The 26,331-nt window shown below is 43.5% G+C and overlaps 1 protein-coding gene across 24 annotated transcripts in view; it reads left to right on the top strand.

Moving 5' to 3' along the window:
- CELF2 (CUGBP Elav-like family member 2) overlaps nucleotides 1-26,331 on the top strand; it is a 1,322,506-nt gene that overhangs the window by 1,101,793 nt on the left and 194,382 nt on the right. For 19 of the 24 annotated variants that reach the window (XM_078676914.1, XM_078676806.1, XM_078676952.1 and 16 more), the window contains 3 exons: nucleotides 1,625-1,759; nucleotides 16,591-16,620; nucleotides 19,237-19,316. In XM_078676914.1, coding sequence (XP_078533040.1) covers nucleotides 1,625-1,759; nucleotides 16,591-16,620; nucleotides 19,237-19,316 — 245 coding nt within the window. The remainder of the gene's footprint in view (nucleotides 1-1,624; nucleotides 1,760-16,590; nucleotides 16,621-19,236; nucleotides 19,317-26,331) is intronic. The other 5 variants (XM_078676874.1, XM_078676857.1, XM_078676789.1 and 2 more) reach the window with 1 other exon arrangement.

Here is a 26,331-nt window from a genome sequence, read left to right as displayed (position 1 = left end):
GCAGTGCAGGGAAATGTAGAGGGTCACCCCAAGTGCAGTAGGGAAGTGCCCCATCTGAAGGGGGGCCAGCAATGGCCCCTCGAAGTCAATCTCCAGGTGAACCACCATTCAAGGCTTGCGGAGATAAAGCATCCTAATATGGTGAACGGTGCCTGTTGGGCAGCGCCACCATTCTAGGTATGATTTGCGGGTCCGCCAGGCAATCTGAACGTTTGCCTGTGGACGGATTTCCCGTCCGCCAGCAAACCGCCTGCCATCATAATTTGGCAGACGGTGTATGGTTGCAATTTGGAAGGGAATCCGCCACTGGCAGGCTGCCGGTAGCGGATTCACCACGATCGTAATGAGCCCCATAGTCAGGTGAAGCCCATTAGGTATATGTCATACATGTAGCTTCTGGGTGCTTTAACCATTTGGCTTGAGAGTTTGAGAATACGATGTATGTGTGATAGAAGCTGGAAAGGAAATGTTCTGAAAGTCATGCATCTTTCATGTTCTTAGCCCTCACATTCCCCAGAGCCACCAAACTCTGGTAGGACATTGAAAAGGTGCTTATGTGCATGCTGGAGATAGTATTCTGCATAAAATACCCAAATGTCTGGCGGCATGTGCTCTACCATCTCTCCTCCCTTCCTTATTTTTAATTCATTACCCTTTCTTCTCCCTTCTCATCTTGATTCCATCGCAGCTTCATGCCTGTTGTGTGTTGCCACCGTTCTAGATTTAAAGAAACACTGAAAAGCTGTAAGCCTACAAAAATCATCGGGACATATGAACTGCATAATAGTTTTTATTCTCCTCCCAATGTTATTGTCCACCGTAATAAAAGCTTTATTTAATTCCAAAAATACTTTCGCAGGTCGTTGTGTGGTGAAGGAAGAATTAAAAAATTAATAAAGTGCCGAGGATTTCTAGGATTAGTTTATTAGAGTACCAATTCATATGCACAATGCACACTATCTGCAAATTATGTCATCTTAAATCAGAGTTTAAGAGCAAATAGTGGAAAGATGCCCCACCGCCCTGACTTACTATATATTCTACTCTCCCGTAATAACTAGATTTTTTTAAAGTAGCAAGATGGTTGCTGAAATCCTGTGGAGCTTTCATAAGAAAGGCATTGACCGCGATGCTGCTGCTTGTTGTGATCTTTCCTTTAAAGCTGTTTGAAATGTAAAATGGAGAACCGCTTTAATCAGAAGGTTCATCTACAGATTAGATTTAGTCTCTGGGTAGCCCCTTTAAATACGTGTTTCTTCCCCACCTTGATTGTTCAATCGAGAAACTTTTTTTTTAGCCTGCTGAGAATCAATTCGAGTTAAAAAATATCTTTGTATCACCTCGAAGAATCTTTTTTTTTTTTTAAATTCTATTGCTTTGTTCTTCAAAGTGTCACATTATCACGTGTTCTCACTTTAAAAGAAAAAAATATATGCCGTTTTATGAGTAACAGCACAGACCATAGGACGTAAGAAATGCCGGGTCTGTACGTGTAAAATGCTTGCCTTGGGACCTGTCTCCGCGGCTCGCGCGGTTTGATGTGGTAATGAAGCGTTGATCACAGGGAAAGGAGATGAAATGGCCTTTGCTCATTCATTCATTATTATTTTTTTTTATCTTCTAGCCGTGGAAGACAGAAAATTGTTCATCGGCATGGTTTCGAAGAAATGCAACGAGAACGACATCAGGGTGATGTTCTCGCCGTTCGGCCAGATAGAAGAGTGCCGGATCCTCCGGGGGCCTGACGGGCTGAGCCGAGGTGAGTGCGCGGCCTCCCGGATCCTTCCGCCTTGAGGGCTAATTGGAGCGGTATGTCACCGGCGGGGGATGCGGGCGCGGTGTACGGCCAGAGGTTACCCTGTAATGTGTCCCTGTGGGGTAAAGCGCCCTGCGTGAACCTGTCAAACACAGGGAAAATGGTCACCTTTGATTTGTATGGCTATTGAGGGGGGCAGGCAGTAATAAGATGCACCCCATCCACACACATATGCTACTGCTGTAGTCTCCCTTTAAAGAAGCCGTTTGCTAATGTGTGTCAACCTCCCACGCGAGGGCACCAACAGGGTCTGCCTGTTCTTTAAGGACAGAGGAAACTCATGTTATTTTATGCTTTTCAACCTTCAATACACAATAAATTGACCATTTCTATTTCCAATCGGCAACCATTGCAGGGAAAATAAACGTAGCACAATAAAAACATGTAGAGTAACTGCACTAATAATGACACATTCACACCTTTATTATTACAGTGAAAAGGTCACATTCAGGGTTATTACCACAGTACAGCAGAATTGACTTGAGAAATGCATGTTTAGCTGCCTCACACTTTGCTTGTAAGAATAACCATATGCAGGGAAAGAACTCTTTATTAGTCACACATCCTTGTGATTTTATTTTGATGCACACATTTAACTATTTGCATTCTGGTTTTGGTTAAAAACCTTTTGTTAGAAGTAAACATGAAAAAATGACATGTCGTAAAAAATATATGCAGAAGTGCAGAGTATAATTTGCTTTTTATTAATATTGATGTGTCAAGGGGGTTCACCATAACTTATTTGAAGCTTCACCTCTCATGAGTCATGGTCCCTTACCTTCACTCGACAATGGTAATTAAGAGCATATTACATTCTGCACATTTGTGTGTATATATATATGTGTGTGTGTGTGTGTGTATATATATATATATATATATATATATATATATATATATTCGCTCCAATTCCACAAAAGCAAATGGAAGCACTCGCAGGTGGGTGCGGACTTGCGGGTTGTGGACACCACAAATTGATTTTCGCTCCTTCCCTCAAACTGCACCAAGAAAAATCCGCACTCACGGGGGTCGCTTTCAAAGAAGTTGTATTCTTTTCAAGACCAGTAGCAACAGACACGTTTCGGCGAGATGCCTTTCTCGATGTAACCTGCACCACTGAAACGCCATGTTTATGAACGTTCTTGCTTGCATCAAAACAGTGAAAGAACTAACGGCTATGCTCTTACATTTCCGCCATCTTTAAACAGTCTAATCCTGAACTGCATGTATATACATAGTTATAATTCAATGCTCAAATCGAGGTTTCAATTGTAATTCGTGCTTATTAACACTATTTACATTTGGTCAACAGTATCTTACAAACATATACACGCCCTACGTAATGCGGGTACCTTTTCTTTCTGTTTACTCTCATGCCGTCTATCGGCTCGCATCGCTCTCGTGTGAAATAGACAAGAGACAACTGTATGTAAACACATTACACAATTTCGTAAGGTACTTCGTCATGACTTTGACCTTATATTAAACAATAAACTACAAGCGTATATCATAAAGACGTGGATTTCGCCGAAACGCGCCTGTTGCTGCTGGTCTTGAAAAGAATAAAACTTCTTTGAAAATGTCCCCCGTGAGTGCGGATTTTCCTTGGTGCAGTTCGAGGGAAGGAGCAAAAATATATATATATATATATATATATATATATATATATACATATATATACACCACAGACTCGAAACCCCGACCTCCAGCAATCCCCCATGTACAAGGACGCCGCCGGAGAAGGAAACGAGAGCTGACCCAAAGTTGCAGGTGAAAATTGTTTTTATTCCATTTTTTCGCAACCTGCCAGCATAACGTTTCGGCCTGCCCAGAGACCTTGATCACATGATGCTATTGGTGGAGCAATCAATTTTTAAAGTGCAGAATGCAAGGAAAACTGTTACCTGATTGGTTATCACAGTTACCATTATGAAAGGAAATAGACGATATACTACACATGGGTTTAGAAACAATGTAAAAAACCTCATAAATATTGGTGTAGAAAACATGCAAAAATATGTTTACATAAAAGACAGCAAATATGACGGTCCTCCAAAAAATGTTGTAAAACGTATTAAAAAATATCATAGAATAAATTCATGTCAAGCAAGTTTGTGCAAAATGGATGCAGTTGATTAGAAACTAAGGCGAAGCTCTAGGACAATAAGACCCAAGTGGGTAAAATCTATATCAACATATATAATCCATAGATGTAAACATTGAAAACCATGTGGCTCTGTAAATATTAACAACAAGTAACAAGTGTGCAAAAATGTGTGCAAAATAAGTGCAAGAAAGATAATATAAAAGATCCAACTCTTATATTAAAAAATCATTAAAAACAAATGTTATATGTTAAAAAGCACTGCAATGTGCCAAGAAGGAGGCAAGCACCTGCGTACTTCCCCTAATCAAGAGTTTACAGTAATGGGGAAGTTATGTTAAAACTCATTATTAGTTCTTTAATTTGCCAAGGTGCTGCCGTGGTACTGTAGCATGGAGATTAAAGACAGGTATAACAATCTTCGCTAGCATTAAGGCCTAGAGGAGACTTGCAATCGAGATCCACAATATATCTTGTTTCCAGTGCTCGTAAGATAGCTTCATGATTCCCACCCCTTCTCAGGGGAGGAGCTGCATCAATAACAAAATATTTCAGCAGCTGACTGTTGTTACCTTGGTTTCCTTGGTGCAGTTTGAGGGAAGGAGCATGAAAAAAAATAAAAAATAAATAAATATATATATATATATATATATAAAAAATAAGAATAAGAGAACTCTGGGTAGTTATATTTAGGTGGAATGCAGTTCCTGTGTGGAGCACCCTCAACACCAGCGACACAGCACTCACCTCAAATGTCTGCTTTTCTATCAAAGTCGATGCAGAGATAGAAAGGGGCAAAGTCTTTTACTATTTCTACTGCAAGGTTTTTAAGCATAGGACTAGCACGGTGCTATCAATGCCGAGCTGTAAAATGGCAAAAGCCTTTTACCACTACAGGCACAATATTATAGCTTTGAATTGGTAAAATACCAACCAAGCCAACCTGAAATGAATAAAAGCAACCCCTGTCACGTGTTTCGCTCTCATTAGAACTCTTTGGAGAGGTACAGCTTTGCCCAGTCACAAGGGAGCACCCAGTATAAGTCAAAACAATACCCTTTCAGGCTTAGAGTGCCAAATAAATTATACAAAATAAGAAGCAGAGAATTCTGGGTAGTTCTCAAGTTTAAGTGGAAAGCAGCTCCTGTATAGAGCACCCTCAATAGCAACGACACTCTAAATTTGCTCACCTCAAATGTCTGCTTTTCTATCAAAGTCCTTATTTACACTTACCACTTCCCCTACCACACATTTCCCTAGTTCAGGATAGGTTGCCACCTCTGTGGCATTCCTTCTTTTTTTTTCACTGCATTGTATCTCACTATTTCTTGTCTAGTCTGCCTTTTATGTCTAGTACATCAAGGAGAAAGAGGATAAAACAGGAGGGGCAGCCATAGAATCTCACAACTCACACCCATAGGAGTAAAGAATTGTGGGAATCAATGAGCAAAGTCTACTTTTTCAATGTATGAAGGCATTTCTTGTCAAGGAGACTCTCTCCCATTAAGGGCAGTGTATGCTTCTGGACTGAAACCTACTTTTAAGGGGAATATATTTATCCTAATGGGAGCTAGCATTCTGCAAACATAGTTTATGCAGCTTATGGTGTCTTACTGGAACCGGCTATATTGGTTGTTGTACTTTAAGTCAGTTTGGGGGTGTTGAAGTTTGCCCTGAAAGGAGTGGAAAAAAAGCTAAACATGTGAGTACAGCTACCAGAGGTATAAAGCAGGCTCCACAAACGGATTTGTCTTTAGGGAACTGAGGGTATTTTCTATAAAAATCGTAGAGATTGAGATAGTTAGAATTTGTGCTCTGCTGCACTAGATGGTACCACAGTAAGGAATATTACATGCCCTTCACCCCAAAGACATCATAGAAGTTGACATTAGACAGTCTTTCAACCTGGTGCAACAATAGGATGTGGTTGAAAAAAATATAAGAAGAATGAAACTAAGAGATTTAAAATCTCACAGGAGAAAATGAACGGAGTCAGTGGTATGAGCGTATGAGTCACAGTTGCTACCTCTAGCTGCCGCTGACACCAGTCATTGTGCCATGGAATGTATTCCCATCCTTTGTTTGTGCCTTTGCATAGGGAATGCAACTGCGTTACTGGCGTAACGAAACTCGAGGGGGCCTCCCTGCAAGGCACGTGGAGCCCCCTCCGGGCTCAATCAGGAGCTCAGCAGCCCGAGTGCTGTGCTGAGGGGGCCCCCTGGAGCTTCGGGGCCCCGCACCGTGGGGGGCTGCGGGGGCCTGTGATACACCCCAGAACTGCTTATTGGTATGATATTCAGGCACAGATACCACAAAAGGAAACATTGTTGATTGACCCTGTCAAAATTAAACTCTGTGACCTTCTACTTAAAGGCAGATATCTAGGTTGGCTGGGTTACATCACTGAGCTATCTTACGGGCAATCATGGACAAAAACGGATCTCTTGTAGTACAGTAAACCCCATTCTGATAGATCAATCAGGAGCTCAGCAGCCCGAGTGCTGTGCTGAGGGGGCCCCCTGGAGCTTCGGGGGCCTGTGATACACCCCAGAACTGCTTATTGGTATGATATTCAGGCACAGATACCACAAAAGGAAACATTGTTGATTGACCCTGTCAAAATTAAACTCTGTGACCTTCTACTTAAAGGCAGATATCTAGGTTGGCTGGGTTACATCACTGAGCTATCTTACGGGCAATCATGGACAAAAACGGATCTCTTGTAGTACAGTAAACCCCATTCTGATAGATACATCTGCCGTGTGGATTCCTCACCTTGTGAATATCCCCTTGCGTCAGCAACATTAGGGAATTCTTTTGTAGCTTCGCGCCGACGTGGATCCGGACGTCACAGAGGCACGGCATCGCACGCGACTCCGCTGACGTCACTGACGCCTATAATAGCCCCACGCCGGCGTGATGACATCAGTTCCCTTTTTTCCGCGTCGTCGACGCTAACGGTTTTCAGGGATCGTACTGTAGCTTACAGTAACTTTGTTACTATTTTCATTGTATTGTGTCTATCTTCATACTTTTCGAGATGTCGTCGAAGAAGACTGGATTTAAAGCTTGTGGCGAGTGTGGCAAGACTATGTCTATCACCGATCCTCACGAATGCTGTGTCTGGTGTTTAAGCTCCGACCATGATGTCGAGGACTGTCTTTGCTGCAAGAAGATGACGCCGAAAGCTTTGAGAGAGAGAGAGGCGAAACTCCTCGTGGCAAAACTTAAAAGTAAGAAGATTAAGAAATCTTCGAAGTCTCGATCTCGTCGGTCGAGGTCGAGATCGAGGTCTCGTTCGAGGTCGCACTCGGAGTCGTCTTCGGCTCACGCTTCGAAGTCTTCAAGGAAGAAACACAAGAAGAAGAGCCATGAGTCGCGTCATCATTTTGGGAAGGACTCTAGTTCAAGACCGAAGTCCCAGGTCAAACTTCTAAGTAAAGAAGTGGAGATTTCAGAATCGGAACATGATGAGGCTTCGCATCCAGGTTCACCCAAATCTCAGAAACAGGTCCATTCTCCGTGTCCATCCAATCCTTCTGGTCAGGAGGATGAAGGTGAGGAGCAGGGGGCTGGTGGAGCCGAAGTTCCAGTACCTGAGGGTTCGTCGACTCCGGTTCCGGCAATCGATGAAGAGGTCGACGTCGTATCGACTCCGCCTCCTCAGGAACAGCCACGAGGTCCATATCCTGAGTTTCCGACTCCAGGTCAGGATCCTTCTCAGTTCCTGAACGCCATGTTTGGTGTCTATTCCAGGGCAATGTTCCCGTCTGGTGCACCTGTTGGTCCCACGGGTCCTATGGCCTTTAACTTAGGTGTTCCTCAGGCTTACGCCCCTGCACCCTTCATGCCTTTTATGCCGGCTATACCACCGCATTGGCATTTTCCGACACTGCCGGTGTCGTCGACGCCGAAGCGCACAACGCCGGTGCCATCGACGCCGATCCCATCGACGCCGATACCTACGACTCTGAGGCAGGATTCTGCCTGACCTCGTATGGATAGACCCCGTCCGACTTCGGGTTCGACGCCGGCACCGACCCCGTCGGAGTCGATTCCGGATCCATTGGCTTCGGTGGTGAAGGAAAGATCTCGGAGAAAGGCCCAGAGACTCCTGGAAGAAGAGAAATATGGGTATTCAGATACTGAAGGAGAGTTGCAGGATTCTGAGGATCCGTTTGAGGATTTGTGTGAAGCCAGTGGGCTTGAACTATCACCTGAATGGGAATTGGCTTCTGTGTCAAATGTTCCATCAAAGGATGCGATACCTTATCACACTGTCATTAAGAAAGCAGCGAGTCTATTGAATATTACTCTGCCCACTGCTGATTATAAGCCTAATATTTTGACTGAGGTGCTTCATTCACCCTCATCTATCATTGAACCTATGTTGCCCTTCAACGAGGCCTTGTCTGAGCCTATTTATGAGGTCTGGAAGAAACCCTTATCTGCTCCTGCAGTTTCTAGAACAGTGGCCAGGAGATATAGAGCTGCACCAGAGGACCCTGCATTTTTATCTTCACATCCTCTTCCTGAGAGTTTGGTGATACAGGCTGCTTGCTCAAAGAAATCTGCTGGTGCTTTTCCACAAGTTCCTGGAGATAAGGAATCCAGGAAGCAAGACCAAAGTGCCAAGAAGGTTTTCTCGTCAGCCAGTATGGCATTAAAGTCAACCAATGCTACGTGTCTGATGGGAAGGTATATCCATGCTTTGATGGATTCTGTCAAGCAGTTGATTCCGAAAGTCCACGAGGATGACAGGAAGGATTTTCAGGAAGTGGTATTGGACACTCAAGCAGCTGCGAGACAGGTCATTCAGAGTGGTCTGGACACTGCTGATTCAGTGGCAAGGGTCATGGGTTCCTCCGTGGCCACTAGGAGGGCTGCCTGGCTCAAATCTTCAGAATTCTCTGCAGACGTCCAATCTGCCTTGATGGACTTGCCTTTTGATGGATCAGGGTTGTTTGGTAAGAAGGCTGATACTGCCTTGGAGCGTTTTAAGGACAGTAGGGCCACTGCAAAATCTTTGGGTCTTCAGTCCAGGGGTTCTACCGGAAGACGTTTCAGGGGATTTGGTCGATCTTCCTTTCGGTCTTATAGATCATCCCAGCAGCAGCCTCAGCAGCAGCAGAATACACTGTACAAGTCGTACAGGGGCAGACAAAGATCCCGCCCTAGAGGTCGTCAAGCTTCCTCCTCCTCCTCCTCCTCTCCTTCCCAACCCCCTGCCAACGCAGCAAAGCAGCCCTAGATCCGCCATTCCGGATCATGTGGGCCCAGTGGGGGGTCGGCTTACACATTTTCTACAAGATTGGGAATTATTAACATCGGATCTTTGGGTTCTCAATCTTTGTAGAGAATGGGTATGCACTTCCTTTCCAGGAATTCCCTCCCAATTACCCTCCTTGCCAGGGTTATTGCTCGGAAGACCACCTGCTTCTCCTGCAGGAAGAAGTCCTGGCACTGTTCCGAAAAGGTGCGATAGAGGTGGTTCCAGAGCAGGAAAGGGGTCAGGGGTGCTACTCCCGGTATTTCCTGATCCCCAAGAAAGATGGCAGGCTTCGGCCAATCCTGGACCTCAGGATTTTGAACCTTTACCTGAGGCAGGAAAAGTTCAAAATGCTCACTCTTGCACAGGTTCTTCAAGCGCTGCTGGAAGAAGACTGGATGGTGTCGATCGACTTGCAGGATGCGTATTTTCATATTCCCATCTTGAAGTCGCACAGAAAGTATCTCCGTTTCACGGTTGGGTCACAGCACTACCAGTTTGTGGTCCTTCCGTTTGGTCTTACTACTGCACCTCGAGTCTTCACCAAGGTGATGGCAGTGGTGGCAGCTCATCTCAGGAGATCGGGGATTCATGTGTTTCCGTATCTAGACGACTGGCTGATCAAAGCGGAGTCGCCGGAGAAGGTGCTCCATTATCTGCAAGAGACAACTCTGTTGTTGCACAGGTTGGGTTTTTCGATAAATGTACCCAAGTCTCACCTGGTGCCCTCACAGCGCAACCTGTTCATAGGTGCGGTACTGGACACTACTGTGTGTCGCCCATTCCCTCCTCCTCAAAGGATTCGCGACATACAGGAGATGATTCCTTTATTTTTCAATGGAGCGGTCGTTCCAGTCCTGAAGGTTCTTCGCCTGCTCTGTCTGATGGCTTCATGCATTCTGTTGGTCAACCATGCACGCTGGCACATGAGGGCACTCCAGTGGTGCCTCCGCAGGCAGTGGTATCAACACAACGGAGATCTCAGGGAGTCAGTGAAGATCTCCAGAGAAACTGCGGTGGATGGCAATCTGTCTCAAGGGAAGCCTTTCCAACTGCCTCCATCGGTGGCCACAGTGATATCGGATGCATCCACCCTGGGGTGGGGTGCTCATCTGGGGTATCTGGAGGTCAAAGGTCTTTGGTCTCCAGAGGAAAGGTTGCTTCACATCAACCTTCTAGAATTGCGGGCGATACGTTTGGCGCTCAAGGCCTTCCTCCCTTCCCTTCGCGGTCAGTCAGTCCAGGTCCTGACGGACAACACGACCACGATGTGGTACGTCAACAAGCAGGGAGGAGTAGGGTCGCAGTGTCCCTGCAAGGAGGCTCTGCGCCTCTGGTCCTGGGTTCAGGACCATCGGATTTGTCTGATGGCAAGTCATCTGGCCGGGGTTCTGAACGTTCGTGCAGACAGTCTCAGTCGGCAGTTCTCTGCCGATCACGAGTGGAGGCTTCACCCAGAGGTAGTTCACGACATCTTTCGGATGTGGGGGACTCCTCGGGTGGACCTGTTCGCCACTCGCGAGCATGCTCACTGCCTGTCATTCTGCAGTCTCCAGTATCCGTTGCAAGGAGCCTTGGGGGACGCGTTTCAGTTGAGTTGGGGAAATCAACTCCTTTACGCGTTTCCTCCCATACCCTTGATTCCTCGGGTTCTGAGGAAGATTCGCCAAGACCGGGCCCAAGTCATATTGATCGCCCCGGATTGGCCAAGAAGGGTGTGGTATTCGGACCTTCTCCACCTCTCCTCTCACCCACCGGTCCGTCTCCCTCACAGGGCAGATCTCCTCTCTCAGATGGAGGGGCAGGTTCTACACCCCCACCTCCAGACCTTACACCTTCATGCCTGGAGATTGAGCGGGGCAACCTGATTTCTTTTTCTCTCCCTCACGATGTGGTGGATGTCATCTTGTCGGCCAGGCGTGACTCCACTAAGTCCATCTATTCTTATAGGTGGTCTAAATTTGTTGTTTGGTGCAGGGAGAAATCTATAGACCCTTTGAGGTCCCATTTATCTGATGTGCTCCAGTTTGCCCTTTCTCTGGCTCAGCAGGGGCTTGCTGTTGCCACGGTTAAGGGTTATCTTTCTGCGCTGTCGGCTTTTATCTGTTTGCCTGACCAGCCTTCTCTTTTTAAGTCTCCCATTGTTTTAAGGTTTTTGAGGGCCTCACTAATAGGTTCCCTCCTACACCTTTTATTGTGCCTCAGTGGAATTTGAATCTAGTTTTGACATTTTTAATGGGTGCTCCTTTTGAGCCTCTTCACAAATGTCACATGAGGCTTCTGACTTTCAAAACGGTTTTTCTCGTTGCAATCACCTCAGCAAGGAGGGTAAGTGAGCTTCAAGCTCTTAGTTCCAAGCCCCCATTCCTGACCATTCATGCTGAACGAATGGTTCTTAGGACCAGGGCTGCTTTTCTGCCAAAGGTGGTGACTCCTTTCCACCTTGGTCAATCCATTACCCTTCCTACTTTTTATCCTCCCCCTCACCCTTCCAAGGAGGAAGAGAGATTACACCGTCTTGACCCCAAGAGGGCGGTGTCTTTTTACTTGGACAGGACTAAAGACTGTCGAGTGGACGACCAGCTCTTCGTTGGCTTTGCTGGCTGCAAGAAAGGAAGAGCGGTCCATAAGAGGACTTTGTCGAGATGGATCGTCCTCTGCATTAAGATCTGCTACTCTTTGGCCGGTAAGGACCCACCAGAGGGTATAAGGGCTCATTCAAATAGAGCTAAGTCTTCGACCTCAGCATTGGCTAGAGGTGTGCCTGTTGAGGATATTTGTAGAGCGGCAACTTGGTCTTCCCTCCACACTTTCGCAAAGCATTACTGCTTGGATTCCGAAGTGAGGAGGGAGGGTCACTTTGCGCGCTCTGTCCTTCAGGATTTCCTGGTTTAGAAGAGTGGACACCCTCCTCCGGGAGTGGGGACTGCTGTGGGACTCTATTCACAAGGTGAGGAATCCACACGGCAGATGTATCTATCAGAAGAACAAGTTACTTACCTTCGGTAACGCTTTTTCTGGTAGATACTATATCTGCCTGTGGATTCCTCACTGACCCACCCGCCTCACCGTTGTCCACTCTTCTATGCCAGTGGTTTATATAATGTATTATTTTATGGTCAAGGATTTGTCTATTTCAAATGTTTTATTGCATTTGCTTCACACTGTGTGTGTTACCTTGATTTCTATACTGCGTATACTGTGTATATGTCTACTGTCATCGGTCCGTCCGTGTGCCTCGAAGGCACGGAAAAAAGGGCGGAACTGATGTCATCACGCCGGCGTGGGCCTATTATAGGCGTCGGTGACGTCAGCGGAGTCGCGTGCGATGCCGTGCCTCTGTGACGTCCGGATCCACGTCGGCGCGAAGCTACAAAAGAATTTCCGAATGTTGCTGACGCAAGGGGATATTCACAAGGTGAGGAATCCACAGGCAGATATAGTATCTACCAGAAAAAGCGTTACCGAAGGTAAGTAACTTGTTCTTTTAAGCTATTGTTCTCTGTCTTGCACGAAGCATGGAATTTAACCCTGGGCGGCATACTCTGCTCCGCCAGCGGAGTTTACAGTGTTTTACCAACTCCGCGGTCAGCTGGGAACGCGAAGTTGAGGTAAAACTCAGACTCCGTGGTGGAGCGGAGTACACCCTTCAGCCCCTGCAGAAAAATGGTGAAATAAAACCACATACCTTCTCTCCGCCCAAGTGTTGTTGTTTTTTTTACCCTTTTTAAAAAACATATTGTGGGACGGGGCGGAGTGGGGCGGAATTCCACAGAGTATTTTTTTTGACTCTGTGGAACTCAGCGGAGTGCCACTCTGCATACTCCGCCCTGGCATAATGGAATTCACATCTCCTGTGTTGCTAATATTAACACCCAGCTTACTTTATATTCACTCTCACTACGTAACTCCATAGATATTCAAACAAGAGAAGTCGGTTAGCATGGTCCTTTACAAAATGTAAAAGGTATTTTCAAAATTTCTGGAACAAAACAGTAATTTTACTTTTTTAGCTAATACTAAGCTTGAAATCAGGTTAACAATGCCCAAGAGAAAATCCTACCTGCCGCATGGGTCAGTTCTTCTTTGGACATTGTGGACTGAAGCAACAGAACACGGATGAATTTATCTGCAACAAAAATAACTCAAGATAGTAATCAGAGCAATGAAATTTAATTCAATCATAGACAAAACTGCAGCAGAAATCTCCAGCTAAAGAGGTACAGGGTTAAGATGAGGCAGAATATGGCTGCTGGTCCTCATCCCACTGACGCTGGAGTGAAGCATCTTGCAGCGCAAAACCAGCGCTCAGTTACTTGGCCGTCAAAGTAAACACTTCCATTAATGTAGCGTTTCAGTTGAGATGACAAGTGAAATAGATATGCTCCAAAATCTTGTCTGTGGCAGGGCAACCTGCTTCCCTGGGATTCAGCCTGTCGGTGGAAATTACTTCGAGACCCCTTCTGCAGTCAATCACGTCTCAGTAGTGGAAGGTTAGAAGGCTGCCTTTCATGACGAGTCAAATCCCGCCCTTTGCTTTCTATTAGCATTCTCTGTCTCTCAGGAAATGCAGATATTAAATTATCAGAGGGTGGATGTTACAGGTTGGCAAGATTTACAAATTGCCTATTTTTCCACTGGATAGCTTCGGAGAGACAATGACAGTCAAGTGTATGCTCTCTGACTGCAAGAGGGGTGTTTTTTTCCCTCCATTTTCAGCCCCTCTTCTTTCAGCGCAGATCTTCTATTGAATACGCATTCAGCTATACTTTCTTAGAAAATAAGCGCGTTTGTAAAAGTTACTACTAGACCTGATCTAGCAAAAAAAAAAGAATCCTGAGATGTAACAAGTTGCATTTAACACTTTTAATTACACTCATAAAATATATATTTATCCCCACAAACAGCACCAAGGTAGCAACAGTATTGCCGTACAAAACCAGCTTTGTGTCTGTAAGAGTATAGCTATATATATAGGGCGTCATTTGTAAAAGAATAAGGCTGGACTATGAGAATGTTTTGTACCTGGAGGTGGTAAAATCTCTACTCAATCTCCTCCAGATTATGCAAAATGCTGCTGCACGTCTCTTGCTTCACCGCCCAAGTTTTCCTATTCAGCTAGTATGATAAGGACTCTTCACAGGCTACCCATTGAAAAGCATGTACAATTTAAGTCATTGTGATATATGCATAAATGCATATCAAACACCGGACCTCTTTATCTTAGATCATTGGCATCTTGGAATTCTCTGCACACCCGTTACGCTCTAGAATGGTCCTAATTCCTTGAATCAGGACAACTCACCAAGGAGGCTGAGTATTCACCTATTTCGGCCCAAGACTCTGGAACGATCGGCCTTCAGCACTGAGAAAATGTGACATTCTCGTTGTATTTCGGAAACTTTTAAAAACCTGATTGTTTCCATCGTCAGATCCTTTATATCAGGCTCCCTTTTTACACTGTACTTTAAAGTGAGCCATTACTGTAATGAGCTTAGCGTTGGGAAACCTTTTTTAGGTAGTAATGCGCTTTACAAAATATGCATAATAATAATAATACCGAATACCCAAGGCTGTGCAGCCTTGATTTCACTTCATGCCTCTTTAATCCACCGCCAGGCACTTCCTGTCTCTTTACCTCTTGCTTTTTTATCCCTACTTTCTCTTTGTCTCTGTTTTTCAGTCTTTCCCTTCTTCCTTCCTTTCACTTTTGTATTCTCCTCTTTCTTGCTCTTGATCCAAGTCTTATGTGGAAAAAATGGTTTGGTCACTAAAAATAAGTGACAATGGGCCCCACCTGAAAGCTCCGCCTCAAACTAATATATATAGATCGATATTACCCTATTATAGTTAGGTCAGCGGTTGCAAAGGAAAAGCATTTTTTGTGTTGCTAATAACTTTATACAGTTTGACAAATCTCCACGAAACTTTCCAAAAAGTGCAACTTTCTGACTAGTTTGTGCATGCAAATTTTCAGGGTGATCCTTTAAGCGGGAGCCAAGAAAAAAAGGGGGGCCCCTAAACTCAAAATCGACATGCAGTTTCCATGGACTTCTTTAAGAAGGGCTGCAGCAAAAACTGCTGAACGGAATTACACCAAATTTGGCAGGAAGCTGGATCCTGGTCTGCTGATTGTGCTTTTTTGTAATTTGGTGTAAATCCGGATGGTTGGTTTCACTTGGCCCTCCTTCCCTTTAAAGAACATAAGGTCATGGGGTCCCCAGGGTTTAATGGGCTTAATGAGGCTTGGGAGGGGGGCTACTTCGCACCTTTCCCCTTTAAAGAGCATAAGGCCCTGTGCGGTGTTTGCTACGGTTCGTTTTACATATGGTAATAAAATATTACTTTAAGTTAAAAAAACTAGAAATTAACTGAAAAAAACAAAGGTTAAAGTAAGTTTAAAGCTAGGTGTCATAAAAAGATCTGCTTAAAAAAACACTTTAGAAAATCACTGAAATAAACAAAGGTTAAAGTAACGTTATAGTTAGGTGAATATGTCAGTGACAACATTAATGTTTTGGAAAATAAAACCACAGTAATTCACCATTAATAGTTTGCAGAGCTAACTATAATTGTGCACTATATTTGAAGTTTAGCTCACTTTATTCTGCCAAGCTTGTCTATGGTCATTGGATTTCATAGAAATGGAGCTCTAGATTAATGTTTCTGGGGGCTGAGGTATTAGTTCAAGTGACTGAAACAATCTTGGCAGTTTCTGTTTTGGAAACATGGATGGCAAGAAAATAACACAAAAGATGGCAAACAAAAAATCAACTATTCCCTGAAGAGATCTTTATTCAGCCAGTATTTGTCTATATTTTCAACTCCATTACACCACAGTCTAGTGTCATAAGTTGTTAGTTGTATAGCATAGACCAGAGGAAAATGTGCTTAGGCTCTGCCTACTTCATGCTTAATTTTACAGATAATTGTAAAAGAGTGGAATGTTCGAACACTAGTAGTCACTCAAACCTTTTGAGATTCAGAGTAATGCAACAGCTCTGTGTATCTTGCATATAGCCACTCTGAACTGTACAAAATGTGTAAACGATGGTATATTGAGTTCTGCCATTGATGTTTATGCTCCTTAAGCTTTGATAACCTTCATGTTAGATATTGTCATAAATGCTGCTGGTCACTTTAATCATACGAAATTACCTAAAAGTAAAGGTTTCTGGACATTTAGTAAATGTGGTTTTAAGGCTGCTTTTGTTGGGCGTGTGTGTGAATGTAGGCATGTGTATATGTTGCTAACACGTGTCTATCATCTGTCCTGTTGCCAATCACGAGATCAGTAATATTAACACTTTAGTGTCATTTCCTCTGTAAATGTAAGAGTTACTAATTTATATTTTAAAGCCAGTTTTAAGTCTGATGGTAAATTAAGACCCTTTTTAATTTTAGTGAACAGCATGAATATGGAATCTAGCAGAGGTACTGTAGTTTACTTACCATTTATTTTTTCTTTACACTTTTGTTGAGAAATGATTGTATGAACATTGACAAAATCTGTTAGAATATCTTTTGATAGAATTTTTAAATTGCACATGCGGTAGCCAAAACAACTAGACATACACACAAATCAAGCAGACATTCCCACACAATACATGCTTGTGTTCTATATCTAATATGTTGTGTACATGCACCCACCACACTAGCATAATGTCTGTGTTTAATACACTTCATCTACATTTTACCATTGTTCCATAAAGATGCATCTGAGATATTATGTCTCCTATCCTCACATCTTCTGAATATCATGATAATGTTACTATGTATCCTATAGCTTGGTTTTGGGGAGGGGGTGGACATGCATTCACTCTGGCTGTTCGTTTGGTGCTTTTTGGGTAAAGGGTAGGCCCTGTCTGTGTTCTTTGAAAATGTTATTGCAGTCTTGACTTGATAATCTCACCAGCTACTGTGTACAAATCCAAGGTAAAATGGGAAGCCTGAAAAAACAAATTTCAGCTTCACAATTTGATGGGGGAATCTGTTGTTTTTTGGAGATGGGGCAGAAATGGAAGTGCTCCTTGGCCACAGGGCAGCAAGTAGGTGAGGAGTGTGAATATGTCTAAATATGACAGAGTCGGACCTTCGGGGGGTGGGGGGGAGTGTAGTCTTTCTTCATTTGATGTCTATTGTTAAAGTAATATTGCCTCTAAATTAGGCAGGAACACTAAACATATTGCTGCAGCGGTACATCATTTGTAGTGTTAATATTCTGTGTTCTTTAAAAGTGCTTTGCAGACATAAGCCAGGTGTAACTTTTGCTAAATCCAGTCTGTTTCCCTGTGATGCCAACTGACACCTAATAATCGAAGCAATGAGGTTGAAAGTGTCAAGTTAGCCAATCTGTCATTGTGGATGTCCCACACTTGGGTTTTGTTGTCCAGAGCATCAGCGCCACCTCACAGATACATTAAAGCAGAAACCAGGTCCATGCCAATATTGTGTCTGCCAAGGTGGAGCTCTACCTGCAGGCCGAGTTGTCAAGGAGAGCTTTTTAGTTCTAAAGAACTGCTCTCTCAGGGACGTGGAACCAGCAGTTTCAAGCATTCAGCCCATCCTAAACTTTTATCCAATGTGTGCTTTTTGGTAAACTTTTATAACTCTATAAGCATCGCCAGAATCCAGACAATTGGACTTACAAATGGCTATTTGAAAGCAATGATTTAAATGAGGTGAAAAATCACAATTTGGCTCCTAGGTCATTTTCGTTTCATTGAAATAGCCAGGTTTTTCAAACTGCGTTGATAACATTAAAGTGCCTCATAGACAAGCAATGTCAAATCTGAACTTAGTGGACTAAAATGATGCGTCAAACTTTCAAGTAATCTGTTGGCTAAAATACTGAACAATGGTCATCCTACTAGAGAGAAACACACCTCTATATTATGATGCACCCTTGCATTCTGAGTGCATCGTTCCAGTCAACTATAATTCACATTTATCCTTTAGAACCTACTAATGGTGGATATAGCCTATTGTACAAAAACATTGCTATCTTGGTGTTCACACTCAAGAGCTAAATTACAAGTTTGGTCTGTCAGTGGGCATCACAGGGTTGATTTCGAGAATCTGTCTGGCAGAGGTCAGGGAATCTGGACATGCTGGCCATGTTGCTTTTAAAGGGACTGTCTAGTCTGTTATTGTCATGTGTTTTTTCCCTATTCTGTTTTTCATGTTGGTTGCATTGTTTCTAAACAAAATTAGTATAACATTGTCCTGTATTCATGTGTTTCAGCCCAGATTGGTTTGCTTTACTTGCTCGTACAGGTGGGGTGGCCCCTGTTGTGCTATCACTCCCGTGTGATGTCATACTGAGGCAAGGAGTAGTGACGTTACACTGTGGGCTGCATCTACTACAGTTACAGCAGATGCCACTGTAAGGGCAAAATTACTTTAAAATGGGCACACATAGAGCAAAATAACACTTTACCCATCCAAAGGACAATCCTACGGAAGCGCCAAACAAAAACAGAACTCATTTGGAAAGCACATGCATTATTTTTGTTTCGTAAAATAAAAAGAACGGCTAGACAGACCTTTGAAAAGATTTCTTTAAAAAAAACATCGCTGGCGTAATTCTGAATTACCAGCGCTGCTGAGGAAAAGAGAGTATTGAGTGTAATTGAATCTAGCATTGGGTTCGCTGCTTGTTTACCAATGATAAACTGTATTTACATGTTGTAAAGTGAAAGCATATGTTTAACCGAATTTGTGTTATATTTGTACAAAATTGTAAAACATGTTAAGTTGAATAATTAAAAAAGAACTATGACATTTATAAACCAACCCTGTGGCTGAAAAGAACACTTCCCCATTTTGTTTTTCTTTCATCTATGGTCGGATTAGCAAGTCAGCACTGTGAGTACCAAACCACAAACATTTCAGGAGTTGTTTTATTTTCATGTACTACTACTGAGAACAGTGTCGTCTTGTGGCCGTTCTCGTAGACTGTGTTGGTTTAACAAGCGTCCAACCCTTTTGTCTTGTTGTTTTTTTGTCTTTCCTGCTCCCCTGTCCCCCCTTGTCCCCCCTCCTCCACAGGCTGTGCGTTTGTCACATTTTCTACAAGGGCAATGGCACAGAATGCAATCAAAGCCATGCACCAGTCTCAGACCATGGAGGTACTGTATCATCTGCCCTTTTTTTGTTTTCGTTTTCTTTGTGCAAATGATCAGGGATGGTAAAGCCATACTCTCTCCTGTACAAATCACTGCTAGGACAATTCACAGATGGACACTTCCTGCCCTAGCACTCCCTGAGAGCCTATCCTTAGGTCACATTCTTAATTGTGCCCTCACACATATGCCCCGCGACCCAAAAAAAAGAAGTCAACCACAGAAAAACAATTGATTCCCCGAAATTACCTGCTACCCCCCCTCACAACAACGAGGAGACTCAGAAAGTTGAATTTGGACAGATGAGCTTTTCTTGAAGGCCACCTAAGTCTTGGGGAACAAATGGGAACTTGAGGGAGAGCATAACCTATTAGAACATTGGAATGTTGGGAGCTCCATTGCAGACAATGGAGTGCTCCCTGCTTCTACGGGCCGGTAAAGGCCCCCAGAGCAACATTCCAATGTTCTACAAAGGGTTCCCGAAGCTCGAGGGGATATAAATCCCCTCGAGCTTCGGGAACCCTTTGTTTAATTTGTTAGAACATTCTGCCCTCTAGTGGCAGAATGTTCTAATAGCCTTATAGCCCTTCTTAGCAGGGTTATACGGCTATTAAAGTCCCGCTGTTTCGTTAAAGTCCCTCGCCTTCGGCTCGGGCCTTTAACGATTCAGCGGGTCTTTAATAGCCGGTATAGCCCGCTACGGCGGGCTATAAGGCTATATTAAAACCCGGCGTGGGAGAACAAGCACATCCCAATCATACCCATGCATTATATTGCTACATTAAAATTCTAGCCCTGCTTTATTTTAAAAGAATGGAAAATAAAGGTGCAACCTGAGTCGCTCAGATCGCAAAATTGTATCCCTGCATCAAGCACAAAAAAACAGTTTTCTGCATGAAAAAGGGATAGTTTTCTTATCCATTCACAACTACCACTTTAAACAGAGTAGAGAAAATAGTGCAATTTCTTCAACTTTATGAATGCAATAAAAATGATTTTAAAAAAAGGTCCAGGATTTGATGCAAAGCAGTGCAGATGCATGGCCAGGAGCAATCTGTGGTACTCCCACAGTACTTTCACTTAGCGGGTCATCACAATTCCGAGGTCCAAAAGGATTTACGTCCTATGGCTACATTGAGAATATGGCTTTCAAGGTGACAAATTGAAGGAAGGGTTGGGCGGGATAATGGGACCAAAAAGGTATGGGAATAAGTACCAGAACGATGGTTTAATCCTTTCAAAACCGTCTGTGATTTTGCCATAGTCTCTCAGAATTTTGCACAGAAAACATCACAGGAGTGACAAGCTTTCACTCATCTTGGACTGTCCAATTTGTGATCATTTCAGCATGCATGTTCTACTCTGTTGTGTATACTGTATATCTGTGTATGGATAACCTTGTTCAGCAGTGATTTGTGGTGTTTTGTGCGGTGTTTTTGGAAATCAAAGCTTTTTCAGTTATGTATTTTTTTAATTTCCCCCTGCTCATTCATTGTTGCCAATGCTTGTAGCCTCCCAGAGCATGTTGGGCGCCTACGTCACCATCACTGCATCCTGTTTAGGTTTTGTTGCTTTGTGTAATGAGTGCATGAGCAGACTATGGCGGTATTCCTGGTTCAGTCGTTTTCATTGGTAGCAGTGTTTGCATTGCAAGTCCATTGTCTCAGAAAGCATTAAGTTGGCCAAGGGTTCATATATTTCCCATATCATACAATCAAAGTTGTTTGCTTGCAATTTGTGTTTTTTGCTCTAGATTACAGTATTGGAATTCGTCATGGTGTTTGCACACAATGGAAATCATTTGATTTGCTCTGTTTAAATTAACTGAATCAAAAACATCAGGTGCACTATTTCAGCTTGAGATTCCCGCATTTATAATCTTACCCGACATACCGTTTCACAGTTCTAAAAAGCGCCAATTTGTTTCCACGTCATTGTGACTACAATTTCTTTCCAGAAAGTGTAGGCAGAATTCATTGCTCCATCGAAGTCTAGCACCAACATATCAGACATCAGTTGCAAAGGAGCTTTCCAATATAATGCTGCAAGCCAATAGGTGAATACCAGCTCACCATCTTCTAGATCCATGAACCAAGGACTGTGAGAAATGACAATTGAAGAAGGCCTTGTCATTACATCTGTTGTGAATACAGTGAGAGTGCATTAGAGCGTAGAACATCTTGAAGATGTGCTTATTGCCAATCGAAAGGAGGAGAGAGTGGAGGCGTGGGCTGGTGTACCTGAGAAATAACAGAGCACATACAAGCAAATCCTGTACATGCTGCCTCAGAACACACTAAGAGCTCCCTGTGTCTAGGAACCCATCTCAGACACCAGCCTGGTGTGTTATGAAGGACAAGCACCCAATGGTAAAGTGTGTTACATTTGTGGGACAGGGTTTCACGTCCTTTTAAATTACATATGATATACCTCAACCTTGTGTTGAGCTAAGTGAGCTCAACTACCTCTCCTCATTTCAAAGATGTGCTTCCACCTTTTCATTCTGAGTAGTTCAGGGAAATAGGCTGTTTTACTGTTTTATTGATGAGTTCACATAAAACAGAAAAGAAAAAAATGAATTGATAACTAGAACTTGAGGTAGTAAATCAAAGGATATATGCCAGATTGGATGTCAAGAACAGTTTAACACACTCTTAAAACGGGAGGACCCAGTTATTAGATCCTTTAGGGTCCATTAAAGTTTTTTACATAAGGATGTTGTCCGATTTCCGAAGGGCTGGTTAGTGGTAGGAACTGAGACCAAACATAGACGCAAGGTTGAATGGAGAGCAAATCAGGTAAGTGCTTCAAGCATCTAGTTTCTGACATTCACAGAGACTTGTAAAACAAACTTGTTAAACGGCAGAACCAGGTCATTGTCATTTTGGGAAGCAAATGGAATGTTCTTTAAAGAGATTCTGACAACTTCTGAATGTTTGCCAATCTGAGACTTTAGCTTAGGTAATGCAGCAATCAAATCAGTACATTTAGTCATTTTCAGTACTTTCCTTTTAAACATAAGAAATAGAACCTGATTAGATAATCCTCACCAAACTTGGCCCAGGTACAACTAGCGTAACCGCTTCAATAGCCATATCTTCATCGACTAAGAGGCTGCTTACGATGTCTGTCGGAAAGGCTCCAACCGACAGATGGATTCTCCTAGACTGTGTCGGAACCCTTCCGACCGACTGAGCCGGGTTACATTCTGACCGACCGATTACGATGTCTGCGATTGGAAGGTAAACCGTGCGGTCACTCCGATTCTGTTCTGACTGGCTCTTGGAGTATCCATGTCGGATCCAATCACATCGTACAGACCTATAGACAGTATTTCTGACCTCGGGATTACAATGACGATTTCCAACAGCCTTTCCGAGTCGGCCTGTCCAGCACGAAAAGGCTATCGGAAAGTGACTACGGGGGCCCCCTGGCAGGGACCCCTTCATCCTGAGGCCTCCGGTTGCTGGCTGAGGGGGTACCTAAGAATCCACCCTGTAAAACCATGCACTTTGTGACAGGCACCATGGGGTGCCTGCAACAGGGTACAGGGTTTTCGGCAAACACCCCACTTATTTCTCCATAGGAGCTTGTGTTATGACTGGTTGACGGACTGAACACGAGCTCCCATAGGAAACAATGGGAATCCGACTGAACAGTGTTCGTTCACATCGTAATCGGTCAGGCGGAAGAACCGGCTGTGAGTTGGTCGGACCTGATTCCGAGACGATGTCAGGCGAAAAGTTTCTGACCGATATCGTAATTGGTCCCTTAGTGATGAATTGGACGTGGTCCATGGCTTGTAAGCTGTTCTCTCTTGAACTGATCTAATCTCATCAGGTCAATGGTTATTTTATCTAAGCGCCCTGAGTGCCTGCTTCATCTACTTTACTCAATGATTTTGACTTAACTGGACCAAATGATCTCTTGGTGTAACTAAAACAGTGACTTCTTACTGAAACTGAGCCAATGACCTTTTGCTATAACTAAGGCAATGGCAACTTTCTTTCACTAACTCGGTGACAGCTTACTTACTCTCTAACTGGTCGACTGGCACCTTATATTAGTTAACCAGGCCAACAGTTATCTTGTGTAACTGGGTTAATGTCCTCTTGGTTTAACATAGTCAAGAAGCTCATTATCCAATTGACGTAATTTCAGTCATTATTGTGCTCCTCTCAGTGTAAGCTACTGAGGTCGGTCACCTTTCGTGTAGCGTTTATTATCCACATTTTCTGGCAGAAGCATTGAAGACCTGTTTACTATTCTCATAAAATGACTTCGTGCCTCTTGTGGAATTGGATAATGCTTCCATGAGGAATAGATGGTGTTCATAGGTCTGCACAGCTCATCTGCACAGCTCAAAGCTGAAGGAAAATGGAAGGGTATTGCTACAGGGACTTCTTTCAGTCCTACAGGAGCAAGTAGCAGAATAGACTGTGCTTTGTGCTTCAGTTTGCTGCACTTTACAACAAAATTGTGACGCCTCATGGCACCTAATCGTGCTTTTTAACCAGCTCCAGTCACAGAGCTACTTGAATAAATAAAGGAAGGACGGATGTGCTAAGGAAAACAAGTGATTAGTGAATAGTGCTTATTATTTATACATTGTGCAGCACAGATATAAAAATTACCACCAAAAGAGGTTTTATGTAATGCAATTCAGCTTTTCAGTGGTAACCTATAACTCGCAGTTATGGCAATGTCTGTGTATACGGGTCTTTACAATAACAATATCTATCATTTCATATGTACACCGAGAGAGAAGCAAAGCTAGTGATGATGGGCACAGAGAGGGAGGACAGAGCAGAATAAGGTTTCTGATTTATATTCACCTCACTTTCCCGTGGAAAGCCCTTCCAGAGCTGTATTAATACTTTGTCATTCCTCTAGAAAGTTGACTTTTCAGAGCTAATATGAACACCGGACACCCGAGAATCCCAATAATGCCCCTTGGCATTTTTGATTTCTTGGCTAATGAAAAAAAATTGACTTTTGAAATGGAAGGTTATATATTACGCAACCGGGCTTCAACTGCGCAGGTGGAGCCCCTTTCATGGATTTCATTATTTTCAGTTATTTGGCACACATCATTGACTAAGATAGATTTTCAACATGCCCCTGGAACTCGGATGATGAGAATGTAAACGCTCAGAAGAATAAAGTCCCCCCGGAAATAATGACTTTTCATATTCTCCTCAGCGTTCCACTCTCAAGCAATTAATCGTAACGGATTCATGGTTCCTCTCATTTTCCAATTTTATGGCACGTTTGTGATCGGAGAAATAGTGAGGAAATGTAGACGTTGCAGAGTTTGTAGTATCTTTTTTTAAACGTCCCTCCATAACTGAAAGAACTTACTTAGGTGCCTATATTCAATGTTAAGACTGTTTTGTTATAAATAATCGAAGACCATGGAACGCCGTATTTTAACATGGGTGCCACCCTTTGGAATCATGCCGTGGTTCAGCGCCTGGATACCCTCTTGGGTGATTAGCCACGCTATACAAGTACGATTTGATTGATTGGTTAGTAGTAACACAAGAGGGACAAATTGAATAGAAGTCCAATGATTAAGGATCCTGCACATGTACAGAGAATCCTGGCCCTCCAGGGCTCACACGGTGGTGCAGCTATTTCATTTGAAGCATGGAGGAGAGGATATAGCCTAATGGCTAGGGCGGTCGATCTCAAATCTGGGGAACCGGGTTTGAGTCTCGGCAATGACACTTCTGTGATTCTGGCCAAAACACTTAATCTTTGGCCTTGTGTAAGCAACTGGTGCTCATGTAAAGCACTCGGACCAATCCCTTTGGGTCAAGTTCGCATTACATAAAATCTGGAAAAATGAAAAAAAAAAACAATGGAGGGAGGATCTGATAACAGAAAATGTTTTCACACGTGCAGGGCCGTACTGGCCATAGCGGGCACCGGGCAATCCCCCGGTGGGCCGCACGGGTGGGGGCCAGTTTTGGGCCCATGGGGGCCGTTTTTGTTACAGGGCCGTTTTTGCAGCATAACGGCCCTGTACCAAAATCGGCCGAAAACCGGCCCCGGCAAAGAGTTTGGCGGCACCTCCAACCCCCCGCGCCCCTCCCGAGTGGGGAGGGGGGCCGCATAGCAATTTGCCAGGGCCGGTGGTGGTTCCCAGTCCAGTCCTGCACACGTGTCCTTAAGGAGAGCAAAGAAAATCATTTTTATGGAGGCCATAGAATTTCTTGGCAATGGTGTCATTTAGCCAAGATTTTTCAGATGCCCTTTGATGATCAGCACTTCATAAATCACATCAGCTGTTCCGAAGACCTGTAAATACCAGGGGCTATTACTGTCACACTGTCATCATTTTATATAATTTTGGCAGATTCGTTTATGCGAAATTTGTTGAAATTACACTATTTCAATATGTAATGTAACAATAATTTGAGGCAAAAATTTAGAGCTAGCTCACTGGAACAACGTGAACAACAAAAATCTGAGAAACTACTGTTTGCGGGGCTTGTGTCTTTATACTATTATTGTATCATAAAATGTGTCCTTTCATGCAAAATGTATTCCAGGATGCATTTCTTGCTAAAATATAGCAGCAAATGTGAGTTTTGCATTCTGAGAAATTTCACAGTCTACACCGGGGTGAAATTTAAATGATTCTGGCATAATTAGCTTAATTTCAGGAATTTTGCACTACCTCTTATTTTAAATTACACCTTTACACCACTTAACTGCTTCAGCGCTACCGCGTTTACCTGCTGTGCGCTGAAAAAGTAGTAAATGGCTTGTTTGTGACAAAGCCAGCTCGTCATGAGCGCAGGGCAGGTAACGCCCATGACGAGCTGGCTTTGTCATTAGCGTCGAAGTGGTTAAGCACCTTCTGTGGTATAATTGACCATGATATACCACCACTTGTGGTAAAAATGTAGAGCAAACACATGGAAGCAACAGATAATTGAGAAAATTGGCGCAGTTGCATTTTGCGTTAAATATAGTGCAAAATGGCAGATTTCCATTTCACACAAATTTGCTG

Source organism: Lissotriton helveticus, chromosome 1_1 (assembly GCF_964261635.1).
Source record: "Lissotriton helveticus chromosome 1_1, aLisHel1.1, whole genome shotgun sequence".
NCBI lineage: Eukaryota > Metazoa > Chordata > Amphibia > Caudata > Salamandridae > Lissotriton > Lissotriton helveticus.
Note: the sequence above shows the minus strand (reverse complement) of the source record. Positions and strands in the feature narration are given on the sequence as shown.